The 15,378-nt window shown below is 39.7% G+C and overlaps 1 protein-coding gene across 2 annotated transcripts in view; it reads left to right on the forward strand.

Moving 5' to 3' along the window:
• LOC124158917 overlaps positions 1 to 15,378 on the forward strand; it is a 46,179-nt gene that overhangs the window by 20,063 nt on the left and 10,738 nt on the right. For both annotated transcript variants that reach the window (XM_046534336.1, XM_046534337.1), the window contains exons 2-6: positions 5,492 to 8,366; positions 9,211 to 9,305; positions 12,430 to 12,598; positions 12,689 to 12,871; positions 15,063 to 15,234. In XM_046534336.1, the coding sequence (XP_046390292.1) occupies positions 5,519 to 8,366; positions 9,211 to 9,305; positions 12,430 to 12,598; positions 12,689 to 12,871; positions 15,063 to 15,234 (3,467 nt within the window). In that variant the 5' untranslated portion in view covers positions 5,492 to 5,518. The remainder of the gene's footprint in view (positions 1 to 5,491; positions 8,367 to 9,210; positions 9,306 to 12,429; positions 12,599 to 12,688; positions 12,872 to 15,062; positions 15,235 to 15,378) is intronic.

Genomic DNA, 15,378 nt, shown 5'->3' on the forward strand with positions numbered 1-15,378 from the left:
CATCGATAGGTAAGAGTCAGGAGCAGCCTTGAACCATTTATTCCGTATAGCTTGTGCTTAAGGCACGGGAATGAATATCTTCTCCAGGCTTTTGTTTCGACGTCGAGATGAAATTTGGAACAAAAAATCATTTATAATTCTATTTTGAATTCATGTTTTCGGTACTAGACGACATTTTTAGGAAGCAAACTCCGCCGATTCCCGGAAACTCTCGCCGCGCTAAAGAAGGCGACGGAATACAGCGATACTCCACTGGTGACTACTGCCTTGTGACGTCACATCTCAATCAAGATGGAGGCACTGTGTTTCAGCGCAACATGAAATTTTCCGACTTTCAAAACGTTTTAAAGTGCATACCCCAGATGCAGAAAATAAAAGTGACTATACTAATGTTTCTTTTTTAGGCTAAACTTTCAAATTCAGCAATAAAAAAAAATTAGTGCACTTCCCTATTGCGTATTTTTAAAACGCATATTTTGTTGTAAAATAACGAAAATGTTTAAACATTATCTATTCCTACAGTTTACCCCGAAAGAAAAAATAAAACTGATAGAAACATTTCTTAATTTATTTGCAATTTTTCTATGATCCATAATCTATAAAAATATTGATGTTTTTGAATGTTAGTAACTATTATTAATGTCATGTTGCCAAATGGGGCCGCGCCGGGCCGGTGCCAATTACCAGGAAGCAACGTGGCAACGCAGCATTCGTTCGCTCAGGCGTATTTTTTAATGCTCATATATAATCTACAATTCTTAAAAATCACGTATTTTCGGATCATAGAAAAATTGCAAATAAATTAAGAAGTAAACGATTTAAGTTTTTCCTGGTGAATAATTCTGACAAATATTTCTCGGCACTACATGGAGACCTGTAATCAGCTGTATGAAAAACATAAGGGTTAAACGTGAAGAATTTCAAAAGACCTACAGCCAATCGGACGACACCTGAGCCGTATTGTTGTCCTCGGTAAACGGTCGATCCAGCTCAGTGTGAAATTGAACTTCGATAAAATAACACAGCCTTGAGGATGGAAGACAAGTCGTCATCCGAAACGTCGGCTTGCATAAAAGCTTTAACCTGGATGCAAACCCGAGAAATATTTGTCAAAATTAAGAAGTGTTTCTATCAGTTTTCTTTTCTTTTCTTTTGGGGTAATACGCAAAAGCCATTTTATTAATCTACATTAATGTTTGCAACTTATTGTGGAAGATGAATGTTGTAAACGAAGTAGTTTTCCCTAGGTTGAGTTATAAAGTTCACGAAGTTGACAAAACGGCTAATTATATGGTGCGCGGAGTCATTTATTGCACTTGCGTGTCTTGATTTTCCATAAAACAAAAAATAAATCAGAATTGAGACTAACATTTCCTTTAAAATGACGTATTATTCATTAACATGAAATGCACTGAATTCTACATATAAATTTGAAAAGTACTGCGGCACATCATTTTGACGCCGACAGTAATGCTGCATCTCATTTCAAGCCGTTGATAGGTGGGAGGAGTGGTTCAACAAAATGCAAAACTTGGCTGGAAGAGATGCATTTCATTCAAAAAATCGCCTAAATAAACCTTCCACTAATAAATAAGAGGGACAATTTTGTTATTAAATTTGTGGCACTTGACATGTTGTTTGTCAAATGTTTCTTCTATGACAACAAAAAATATCGAACGTTTGCAGAACTAAGTGCAACAAGCTCCCTCTCACGTGGAAAATACAGGACGATTCAAAAAGTACACCACGACTTTATAAATCTGTATTTAATGAAAGAAACACAGTAGAAACTTGTGTTATGCATCATATTAAAGCTTGATGTTAAGTGGAAACGACTATCAAACATTTTTACATGTTCATCATTATATTTATATAATTTATTTTGTTTATAAGCCCAATGTAAAGGCCTTAGTGCTGTTTTTGGTGTGACATAAATAAATATATACAAAATTTCATGTAATTTATAACAGCCGTTAGTATTTCATTTATGTACAAATAAACCATTGATATATCAGTCAGCCTGACGAAGACAGCAATTCAGCTGTAAAAACCGTTCTTTGAATAAATAATCGTAGAATACAAAAATATTTTCAATTTTTTATGAAGATTTCCATCAAAAATCGAAGAAAATTTCTCTCCCATAGTTCTTTGCGCCGTGGAGGCGCGATGAGATGATCCATGCCCTCTCTGCTATTGGCTGAGATGGAGGAAGTGCTCTCATCCAAAGGATGGGGAATACCCACGTGCTCATATTTTCCTGATATTCCACGTAAAAAGAACGCACGATTGTCTAAAGGGATGAATAGTTGGTAAGCCCACGTGAATTCACCGATGTCCCGGAGTAATGAACACACGCATGCCGCCTGCCAATTTGTAGGATGGAAATGCTTAACTTTTACAGGGCTTACAATGACAAAAATTATAAACTCCAGCCGAAGAAGGATGGTGCACAATTTGTTAAAATTTAATTCTAAAATATTGTCTCAGTTTACCAAAAGGATATATGGTTGCCGACCAAAATAATAAAATTCATTTAAACTTAGTGTGTTGTGGCAAAAAAATATATTTTCATCAATTAGCCGGAAAAGTGCGGGTATCGATTCATAATTTTTGCAGTAGATTGTCTCAATTATGCTGGAGCAATTTTAATTTTCCAAAATAAGATTTCGTATTTAATTCTAATTTTTTATGGACTTAAAACCGCAAAGTGTTACCACCTTTCAAACGAATTTAAGGGGAGACAGACGATTGATGCTAGGTCCAAGTTTTACAAAGACAAAAAGCGAAATAATATCCTTTACTTTTCTTCCAAGTTTAAATTATTCGCAATTGATTTCCCTCTTTTTTAGGATTTTTTTCTGGGATCGGTTGATATTTCCCAATTTTCCAAATCTGGTAATGGTTCTCAAACGGGGATTTAAATCTTTAGTCAAAATAGATTAAGGGACTGGTCACCATGACAAGTAGTCCGAGTAAGCTGTAAAGAAGATAGCGAATTTCTCAGAATACACCCAATATTTAGTTGCATATTCAATATCCAACCTTAGTTTTTCACCTCTAAATTTCTGGATCTGAATATTTACTCGCTGAAATAATAAGGGAAGTCCAATTCGGGTGAGTCACAAAATTAATTTTCCATGAAAACCTACCTTAATAGGTACAATACAACAATAATAGTACGAGCGGTTTTTAACCGTCTAAATCACTCAAAATTCCGTTTAAAACTAGTTGGACAAAAATTCTCGAAATGGATATGACGTCATGTCAATCGTCAAGACTGAGGACATCTTGTCTTGAAACCCTTAAATCCCTTCGTTTACATCAAATTCGTATTGTCTGGAACGGTTCTAATTCCTATTGAATCTCGAATGGTCTTGAATATAAATTTAGTTTTTTTTAATTGAATTAAACTAAATTCACGTTTTAATAAACGTGGAACTAGTATTCGAACTCAAGACATCTCGAGGATGCGCCGTAGAGACCATCGGTTTGGACGCTGACGCACGCCGCAAAACAACATCCGGACGCTACCATCGTATTTTCACTGTCACTTCCACGAATATTACAAAACAGGATCCTCAAGTTGACCCCCAAATGCGTTGTCACCCACCACGCAGTTAAATGGGTTTACAAAAGTCGCCACTCGTGTCGCCGCTGACGGACAAATTGATCCGAGTTTCACGGGGAAATGAGGTATAATTTGGGACGTTAACCCAAATTTATACTCATGATCATTGGAGCATCGAGGGGGGGTTTGGGGATAACCCCCCCCCCAGAGCTCAGAGAAATTTTTAAGTTTAATCTATTTTACTTATTCGGATTAATGTTAGTTAAAGAATAGTGTAAGGATTAATAAAATACCTCTCAGAATGCCGAAAAACTCACCCATTTTAACCATTTATCTTTATTTTTCATGGCGGAGGGCCTCCGCACCTCCCGCTTACTCTGGCGGGTATGCCACACCCCCAGGCCCCCAGTATTAATTGCGCCTGAAACCCCCCCCCCCCTAGCCTTTATTCCTAGCTGCGCCCCTGCTCATGATGATGTGTTCTATCAATTTCATAACTTTTCAATGCTATTCCTCGCAATTAAAAACACTATAATGCAAAATATAGGAAAAAGTTGTATCGCATTGCACTCATCTCCGTGCCGCGGACATTTTTGAAAACCGATTAAAATGCGACCGAAGTAGCAACAGAAATCAGCCTTCTTTGGGATGGAATTGGACCTCCTCTACGTAGTCCCCTTGGTCACTTCACACGTCTTTGCTACACCACCTCGAAACAGCTGAAATTTAAAGGACGGAGAGGAGTAATTGCTTTGTATAATAAGGTAAACGACACTACGATACAGCGATACATTTGCAGATGTGGTCATCATTCCGTTCGAGCGCAGGGTGATGGACACGTCAGTCGGGATCTCCGGATGCACGCATACGAAGATTGCAAACAGAAGTCATTCGGTAATCTCGTTTCTGATATCGATCGACGCGACAGCGTTGCCTGGTTGTGGTTTGTGGGCGTCTGGCTGTGATTCCGTTTTTCCCATTAAAAGGCTTCCCTCCATCCCTCCAATTTCTTTCCCACCTTTCACCAATGCATGAACTCACACGCCGCCACTGCGATGATTCACGAAAAATCAGCTCCCCAAAGCCAAACCCAAGTCTTGCTAGCCTAGAACACTTAACCGCAGGGCCGGAACTAGGAGTTTGTCAGGGGGGGCAGAGATCCTCCCTGAAAAAACGCCTGTTTCCTCACTGATCCCCCTCCTTCCCTTCCCTCTATATAGAAGCAAATAAATATAAATAGACAAGTCTTTTTGAAAGGAATATTCCTCCTCAAGTGGTACGGACATTAAATTGTAGATAAATAAGCACCTCACAGCAAATTTTTTTGTCCTTATTCTCACGATCATTATATTACGGGGCATCAATATTAATACCACAATTTGGAGCTGGCGATATAACGACTTCTATCATTGGGTGAAATATTCCATTAACGGTAGCTTAGGCATAAAGCGATTCTGAAGTAATTGATGATTTTATGGACTACCAAAAAGCACACATGCTCTCGTTCGAGAGGTCAAATCTGCTAGTGTTTGTTCCTTAGGTTTGTAATAAAACTTGGTGTATTTTGCATATTGATTAACTTCTTTGCCTTCCTTCCAACCAGTCTCCTCATTGGCCTTAATGGTCCCCCTAAATAGTATGAACATTTTTTTCAAATCACCTTCCACAATGTTACCTATCTCTATAGTTCCACCAAGAGGAAGTATTTTTTACAGTCTGATGTGGGTCTTAGCTTCCTCCGCCATGAGCCTCCAGCACATTATCCCGTCTTGCTTTATCGCTCTATGTCGTTTTATCTTATTCACTTCATGTCCCCAACAGCATCCTCAAGTCATCCTCAACGTTGTTTCCTACCTCTGTATTCTCGCTATTCAATTATTATCTCATTAAAAGATAATACAAATGCTGTTCTCTCCATTTCAGACATGTCTTAGCTCCAAGCCTTAAAAGATGGTCATCGGAGTGGTGTTGAATTACAACGACGGATGTGGTCAGAGGGCGTCACAGGTGAGGGCCAGATACATCGGGCGTGGACCATTTGCGGACCACGAGGAACGCCAGCCTGCGCTAAAACTCGCTACGGAGATTTCCCGAGGCCGAGGAACGATGTCTTTTCCCATAGGATCCCGTGGAGATGGGAGTAATTGCGACCCCACCAGCAGGACTCTCGTCTCCCAGTCGCTATACGCGAGGAGGAACCCATCCCAACAGCTGACCCAGCTAAGAACAGCTGAAGTAATCAAGAGTAAACACAGTTCAGGAGAGTCTGGTAGAGAAAGCTTGTCACCCGTGCGAGGCCAATACTGTAGCAAAGTAAGCTTCACGGATCTGATATCCATGTACGGAGGAGCTCCATGCACGAGCGGAAGACAGTGCCAGCCATTATTTGGGCAAGGTGGAATGTACAGTCCTAACCTTCGCTCATCAGCTCCTGTCATGAAAAATAAGCAAAAGGAATCAACTTCTGCGGTGAGAGATACACGATCGCAACTTAATCATGAGTCAAAGGGAAAGATGTCGACCCTACCGACTCATCAAGTCCAGAGGACTGTGGCATTACCGAGAGTGCCCAGAACTCCTCATGAAGAATCAATCCTTCGTCTCGGAGAGTGTCCTCAAATGGCGTATAGAAAGAAAACTGGCGAGCAGAGCATCAAGAAGCAAGGGGATAGAGGGGCTCTTTCCCAGCCTATATCTCCTCGAGTGGCCGCGGATTTATTTTGGAATTCTTTTGATAAAAACGTATCTCCTCATGCGACTGAAAAACAAAGTGAAAGTCAAAATAAACTACGTCTGGCTTATAGTCACACAAGTGGAATTGAAGTGGAGGCAATCAGGCGGAGAGGTTTTCCCTCCACTTCCAGAGAATGTGTTCGCCTGTTCAAGTCGTCAAATGAGCATAAACAAGAACATGCCACAGACTGCAATGCACCAAAAGCCAGTAGTTCCAGGTACAGCTCGGCAAGAGCTGTTTTTGCTAATGAACGCAAGATATCGAACGGCTTCCATGAAGGAGAAAAAACCCCGACGAACTTTCAATGGAGCCCGCCTTTCGCCAAAAATCACAGCGTGCCGGATAAATTCAGGTTTTCAAAAGAAGAGATAAAAATGGCTACTCAGATGAAGTCACCATGCAATGCAATCAGTTTGAGGAAGGACCGTGAAAGCAATGCTGATCAGAATTATAGACAACCGCATATCAAAACCTTTCCATATGGTTATGTAAGTTCAGAAACTTCCAGGAGGAAAGTAATGCCAAACACTTCAGCAATAAATTCAATCCTGAATGAACATAGATCGATCCAACCAAACTCATCGCATGCGGATTGGAATGGTTGGTGTAATAGATACCTGGCATCTAAAAATAAGGCCATGTTAAATCTACAAGATAGGAAGGAAATGAAAAGGGTGATATTAGATGGCCTTCCTAAATCTTCAAGTGAAGGCTTGAGAAAAAGTGTTTCATCTATCAACGACACATCACCCCAAACAAGAACAAATAAATCAACTTACATTCACCAAGCCCAGTTCAAAAACCAACAAAAGGTCAACACATTCTCGGAGACAGCACGGGCGAAAAATGCCAATATTACTTCGCCTTCCATTGTGACCGTCATAGTTCCTGAAGATACGCTAGCTCCAAGAAATTTCAAATCCAATTCGGGAAACGTTTCCCGAAGATACGGGGATGTACCTCGTTCGAGCCAACACATTTCTGCCTCTATGGCTCCTCGAGAAAGAACAAAGAACAGCCAATTAACAAGTGTGATTTCTCTACCAACAGAAAAGCAAGACTGTCCCTTACTTAAGTATAGCCAACCTTCTCATGATTCAGGGAGCTCCAAAAAACATTCCATGCCCTTGCCACGACATGAAGTGTTGAACAGATGTGCTGATGTGGGAGCTTGCAGGGAATACCACGAAATATCATCAAATGATGATCATCACTCTCATTCGGAAAGAACTCAGAATATGAGGAGTACTAGCCAGAGCACAAATGCCGAACCTAAGGATGAATCTGAAAATGGCTTACTCGACTCAGATACTGTAGATCAAAGTCCGACTCCCGTCGGCCGAGTTTCGCTTGTCGTTGGGTTCTTCGAAAAACTGACTCTGAGTGAGGATTCTTGTAAATCAAATAGGGAAAGGAATGCACAGTCCGATAATTTGGATGTGGTGGCCGAAAAGAAAGAATTGGGACTAATCGTACCAAGCCGACGTCCTACGGGAGTAAAGTACGCCAGCTGCCCAGAGGAGAAGACGAGAAATTTTAAGTACGATGTCGATGGGGAAAAATGCACATCCTTACCTCTGGATATGGAAGGAGTAGAAATCCAACCCATTATGCACAACAAAATTCCCCGAAAAACTAAGGTCTTTAGAAAGATTCATAGGTCAGTGTCCTTGATGAACAAGGACAACCGGGATCAAGGCGTTGGTACAAGACGATCGCATATCCTAAAGCGCTCAGCTTCTTTGGTTTGCGGCTCAAGGACAAACAGATATTCCAGTAGTAAACGCCACTTTTCTGAAGGGGAAGCTGACGACGTATTCACCACCAACAATGATTGTCAGGGGAAAAATAACGACAGCACTGCAGATGATATTCAATTAGAGTTAGAGATAGAGGAGAATTACCTCAGGAGGAAACTCATGAGCAACTCAAGCGATGACAGTTTGGACAGAGAGCAGTACTCTCCAGACACTGACTACAAGTTCTTTCGCCGCGCGGTATACGGATCTGTATTCGCCTGCGAAGAAGCTTACACTGGCTGTCATTCGACGCCTTCAACCTTCGGTAAGTTCCTCCCTATTTCGATTACGAGAAAACTTAAAATCAATGAAGAGAAAGTATAATGTATGGCTTCAATTGAAATGAAAAAATTGAGCATTAGGGTGGCCCAAAAAAATAGATTTATGAGTGTATCGAGCTCTGATTGCACTAAAAACTCCTTATCTCCAAGCTTATCAACGGAAAATATTGAATATAATCTTCAATCAGATCTTTGGTTCGCGTAAACGTCCTAAGTTGGCTATATATTTTGGCTATACTGTTCCCATGTTCACTAAATGTAGTTTCACTTGTTGAAATACTTTCACGAGTTTTTGCTATTAAAGATATGCTTATTATTATTTACTTAATGGAAGTGCCGAAGTAGGTTCTGAGTCCATTTCATATTTTTTTAAGGAATAACCAACTACGTAGTACCCGCCATGACGAGGTGCCTGCAGTTGAGTTCCCATTAGCCCTAACCAACTCGTTAACCATTTGGGAGTGAGAAATCATGCCCATTTGGCCAAGGAAACTGTCCAAAAATCCTGTCATGAATTCCAAGTTTCCCACTTCTCTGGGTACTATCCTTCCTGAGCAATTCCGGGAGCCCTGCTAGTTTTCTATAAAATATTCATGGTACCTACCTGAATTTTTATGTTTAAATATATGATATAGTTGTAACTGTGGACAACTAATATTATTCTTCCCGAGCAACGCCCGGTGGCCAGCTATTTTTTGATATTTTGCTTTCTACTCCATCTTACCTCACCCAACTTACTTTCCAACAATCCTTCCACAAGATCAAGTAGAGTATCGTCCAAGGGACTCATTGGAAATAATCATTTCCTTTTTTTTGTCCAAAAAATAGAATCGGATGATGTTCCATCACCGTCGCCATCATTTTCCTCTTCAGTGGGAGGCAGAAGCAGTCATGGGACGAAGAGTGAATCCGAGTCAGAAAAGGTAAGAACTTAAGCGTTTGATGTCGAGGAACATGCATGATGGATATGCACACGAAGATTACAAAAGAGGATCCTAAAATCGGCCTCTTAATGTGTTGTCACCCACCGCGCATTTAAATGTGTTTACAAAAGTCGCCACTCGTGTCGCTGACGACCAAATTAATCCGAGTTCCACGGGGAAATAAGGTATAATTAGGGGTATTGAACGAAATTTATACTCATGATGATGTGATCCATCAAATTCGTTACTTTTCAATGCTATTCCTCGCAGTGACAAACATTATAATGCAAAATGGAGGAAAGAGTGGATCAGTGACGTAGCCAGGAATTTCGTTCGGGGGGGGGGGGGGGGTCCAAAATCTGGAGGGGAAAATTTTTGATAATCAGGGTACTAAGAAAAAGGGTTTTAAACTAATTTTAAATCTTTTCATTATCAAAAAAACTTCATTTGTTATAAACATATTTTGTAAATTCATGATTTTTCAATATTTTATGGAGAAATATAATTGTGTTTTTATGTTTCGGGGGTTGGAGGGGGGGTCCGGACCCCACCCTTGGCTATGCGACTGAAGTGGATCGCGTTGTAGTCATCTCCGCGCCGCGGACATTTCGAAAACCGATTAAAATGCGACCGAAGTGGAAACAGAAATCAACTCTCTATGGGATGGAATTGGGCATCCTCTATGCAGTCCACTTGGATATACAAATGGACAAAATTGCGACATAACGGTTGAAATTGACTCAAAATGAAATCTACTGGGAAAAAAGCCATTGTAATTTTATTTACTTTTTGACTGCCAATATCATTATTGCTATTGATGAAATAAATTTTTTTTATGAAAACGCATTAAATATCACTCCCAAAGCTGATGATATGGATTGCTCAATATTGAATTGAGGAATATATCCTCGTCTTTCTACTTAAAGTCCAAATGACCAGCAACTCAGGAAATAGGTTCTGTTTTGCTAATTGCTAGGAAGGTAATTTTTAAATACCATGGTATCCCATAAGGATGTGTTATATATAGATATCCCTTTAATTCTTTTCGTCATGTTTAGGACAGGGGTATGTTTCATCTAATAATAACGTACGCCATAACCATCCAAACCGATAATGATGATCTTTAAATACAGTGACGCAAACCAAAAGTTGTAGCGAATCAACCATGTAAACGGAGCTAATTCTCCACTTCATGATTATTTCTGAATGTGAACATTTTCCTGCACCATATATATTTTCAACAGACGTCGCACCTTGGGCTGAAATCGAAAAATGTTGGCCCAAAAATAGCTGTAGTCTTAAGGGTTGCTAAATTAAAGAAAATGTTTGCGATTTGTGCATTTTAAAGATGCAATGAAACTTATTTAGGATGACGTAGTCCACAATAATGTTTAGGAGGCCAATGGCTTTTAAAAATAGAGGACATTTATGCGGGAAGCATATTTTCCAGGGGTTTCATAATAAAATTATGAAATTAATAAGAAAAGGATTACCTGTAACAAAATTTCGCTCTTATCGACTGAAATAATTGTACTATCAAAAACCGTCCTTATAAAATTCCTAATTATTAATTTTATTCCATTGCTTGGGGAACAAATATTGAAATATTTCGTAAAAATCACGCACTCAACATTTTGCACATTTTTATTGGTTTTGTGGCGAGCTATAAAAATCAAGCGAATTATTTCGAAAAGAAAATAGCTTCAGTTTTGCATTTCCTGGACATTTTAAAATGCTGAATACTATTCCCGGTGTGTACTGAAAAAGTCGAGATTTTGATTTTTGGCCAGCCTTTTTCCATTTCAGCGCACTGTGCGACGTCAACTGTCAACGAGAAAACGATCACCCTTCCTTTTCGTCGCGACGACCCCATTTCATATGGGTGCCACACGCTTGTGTCGTATGCATTTGTGATGCCTTTAAAGGGAGAAGTAATATATTTCCTGCTCCTTCGTTTATTTGTACATATGCTTCACCGAAGAGGCATCTTGATCAATGGTAGAGCCAGGAATTTTGTTTGGGGGGGCCTGGGGGAAAATTTTTGAAAAACAGGGTACTGAGTAGAGGGTTTTAAACTAATTTTAACACTTTTCACAAACAAAATGACTTCATTTTTCAAAGAAATCCTTTGTAAATTCATGATTTTGAATACTTTGTAATTAATTATTTAATTTGTTTCGTTTTAACATTTAAACAAAATGACGAACCTTTTTCAACAATGGTATGATAATTTATTATTTGTAGACTTTCCGCTGCTCCGTGCTTCATTTATTTCTTATATGCAGGGATGGCAAGTGAAACGAAACGAAAATGTTACGTTTTGACTCGGAGGGAAAAGAAAATACGAGGCCTAGGTTTAGTTTCGTTCCCGTACGAAATTAAAATCACCAAGGAATTTAGTTTCGACCAGGGACTAAACTTTACTCCCAGGAACGAAACTAAATTAATCGAAACTTCGCTGCTCATAGTTAAGTTTCCATCCATTTGAGTGGAGGGGGCTAAGAGGGAATAGTTTCGACCCATTACGTTTGACATGCGTGTAGAGAGGTTAAAAAATCTAGCTTAAAAATCGAATGGCCAGTTTATGTTCACCTTTCTCCTGATAGTGATAAAAATATGAGTGCCCCATGCATCAAATGGCGGTAGACCGAACCTCTACTTCATTCAATCATACGTCGTACTCGGTGTGTGGGTTGAAACTAAACTGTTGGAAGGTGAAGCACGTGGTCCCTGCGGTGCGAAACATTATATACGTTTCGTTTCGTCTCAGAGTTTTAGTTTAATTTCGACTTGAAGTTTAGTTTTGACTCCGATTTCGTTTCGACCCTGAGCTTAGCTTCCCGGGTTAAAATCAATTTCGTTTCGTTCCTACATTTCGCTCCCGGGGACGAAACTATTGAAATTTTACTGGTTTTGACTTTCGCTTAGTTTCTGTTGCCATCCGTGCTTGTATATCTTTATTTTTCGGGGGGTGATGGGATACGGACCCCGTGGACCTCCCCCCTCTCCACGCCACTGATCCCGATCAAGGGAGACCTCTAAATAATTTTGAGTTTCCAAAACAAACTAACTATGAAATGACCCCACCCATCGTTCCTACAAAACAGTTTAATTTTCTTCCTAGAGCACATCATCGTCGGATGAAAATACCGATTGCGACTCTGGATTGGCCGACGACAGCGAGGAGGTTGAAACATTCGAGCGCACCAAGATATCAGAAATTGCCGAAATAATGGGTTCAAAAAGGATCCTGTGGAGTCACATTCCTGAGATTGCCAAAGGCGAATTTTTCCGTGAGTACAAACATTGACGTTCATATTTCGTGACCACGAGACTCAATGTAGAGCATCAATAACGCAGCTTGTACTATCTCCATCCTCCAGGTACTCTGACATCGAATCAACTGAAACTTCAGGAAACAAAGTTTGAGGTCATAACTACGGAAGCATACTACATGCATTGCCTGTGCGTTGCGATTGCTCACTTTTATGGATCATATGAATTCAATGATGAGAATATCATATCCAAAGAAGACAAGGACATTTTATTTTCGAACATCATTGAAGGTAAGTGAGGTAAATGTACGATATTTATTTGCTTAAGTATTTGGCAATACAGATTCATAAATGCATGTTCACTGATACTCACGTAGAAACATAGATGAAAATCAAGGCATGCCACCACAATTCCGCATTAATAAACTGGACATTACAGGAGACTGTTATGTTAGTACTGGGGCATATATAATAAAAATGGTAAGAACTTCTATACAAATAGGGCGCTTTAGACGGGGCACGTCATTGCGCAGTGTAGTACTGAAAACATTTTGAAATTGTAAGAATGCGAGCTTGGAATTAGAGCAGGGTCTTTTTACCGCCTCGTATCCACGCATTTTCGCACGCATATGTTCTAGCAATTCACCGCTTTGCACGACCCAATTTTGATTGCGCCTTCGTACATACGCCAGTTTGAGCAATGACGTGCACCGTGTAAAACGACTTTAAGGGAATGAAATGGTATCCTTTAAGTTTTTCACACTATTTCAAATGGGTACCAGCCAGTTGTCAATGATTTAAGGGCTCTCCGTGGTCGGTTACATAAGGGTTACACAATATTTAAACAAAGTTGTATAAACATTAGTTCCTTCAACCCGATGCACTCCCTTAGAAGCTGCCTACCGACATTCCGACGCCCTGTAAACGGTAGCACATTCTATTTTCCATTCCCATCAATGGGATCGTTCACTTAGTCCCGAATGAATTCCTTAGAAGGAAAAGAAATGAAAGTTACATAGAAAAAACTATCTTCCTTAGCCTGCAATTCTCTCATAAATTAAAAAAATAAAACGTTCAAGTGTATTAAAACTAGAGTTAACTTCAAATATCTTTCCATCTGAGAGATAGGCTCAAGTTTTTTTGGGGGTGAAGGCGGAGGGCAAGTGACTTTCTGAAAACCAAACAAAACGCAATAGGCGGAGCCCAGCCGTCGGGAAATCCTATTGCTTTCAGACCTCCATGGTGTACGCTTCGAGAAAAAGTGAGCTGTGTTGCCAAAAGTGTAGAGGATTCTTTTGACACAAACTTTCGTTTCGATGCCATGACAAAGACTTTTGAGGAAACACGGCAACACTCGCGTCCCTCTTTCCCCACTTCACATCCCTAGCGTCGCAGGTCCACCTCCTGCCGCAACACCGCTTGCACAACAGGGCCAGTCGCAAAGATATTCGAAAAGGATCATAGTTCAGGGTTGACCAGTGGTGCAGCGAGGTCGGGGTTTTGGGTGATAAACCCCCCCCCCCCAGAGCTCAGAGAAATTTTTAAGTTTAATCCTTTTACTTAATTTGATTGATAATACTAATAGAATAGTTTAAGGATTACTAAAATATCCCTCAAAAATCAGTAAAACTCACCATTTTCAACCATTTATCTTAAAATTCCGCAATTTATTAATCTCGCATCAACCTCTTATCCTGGTGGGTATACCATACCCCAACACACCCCGGTATTACTTGCACCTAAACCCCCCGGCCTTAATTCGTAGCAGCGTCCCTGGGATTGACAGAGAAACGCGCAGTGTATTAATTGATTCCACAATCACTGCATGGAAAAAACGTGAAAGTGACTAATTTGACTCCATCAAAAAATTTTCGATAGCCAGAGAGGAGTTGAGTTCCATTAGGTCACCCAGAAAAAACATGATCGTACTTAAGTCATTACGCTACAATGGCGCATTGAAAATTTGCCCGATTCTACGACTCATTTTAACAACGATGTAAATACTATCGACTTTCAGGACGCAATTAGGAATTTAATCCCACTTACCACGCACGATATCCATAAACAAATCAATACGTACTACGAGTTTTTCGCCCTACCTGTCGCCGTACCCGCAGCTCCATTTTTAGTTTCCATAATTTCATTGACCTTTGCCTAGGTTTAGCAATCAGTGTTTACTACGGAAAAAATGAAAACAGTTAAAACACAAATAAATGAAAAACTAGCAGGAAACACGTTAAAGTCCATAGCATCTCGCTTTTCTGACCTTGCAATTCCACCTTCGGTCACGGAAGATTATTTTTCAGAATGCAAGTACTCTGGGTACCAAATCTGCTTGAAAAAGCACCACTTAGACATGAAAACATTATGTAGAGTTGAATAGCTGCAGAGTTTTAATGATGATTACGATGGCTTATTGAACTAATTACCCTATGAGTTAGGGTATTATTTACGCACTAATATGAATAAAATTTCTCCGCAGTGAGAAGCTGCTCTCAAAAGTTCTTATCTGACCTTAAGTGGTGCTGGAAAGATGATATATCTCTACAAGACCTGGACGAAATCATTTATAAGCATGCTGTGAACTACTTTGGAGTTTATATCACATACTGCTATAATCAAATTTATCAATCAAACGTTCTGAACAAGCTCATGTGAGTAAAATTTCGCTTTACAATAGCATTGTTAAAAGTATTATTAATAAAATAGTTAATGCTTGTTAAAGGAAAAACTGATGGAAACCTACAAAATTGATCAAAGAGTTTTCTTCCGACTTTTTTCTGAAACCATTTCATTAA

The sequence above is a fragment of the Ischnura elegans genome, chromosome 5, assembly GCF_921293095.1.
Source record: "Ischnura elegans chromosome 5, ioIscEleg1.1, whole genome shotgun sequence".
Taxonomy (NCBI): Eukaryota; Metazoa; Arthropoda; class Insecta; order Odonata; family Coenagrionidae; genus Ischnura; species Ischnura elegans.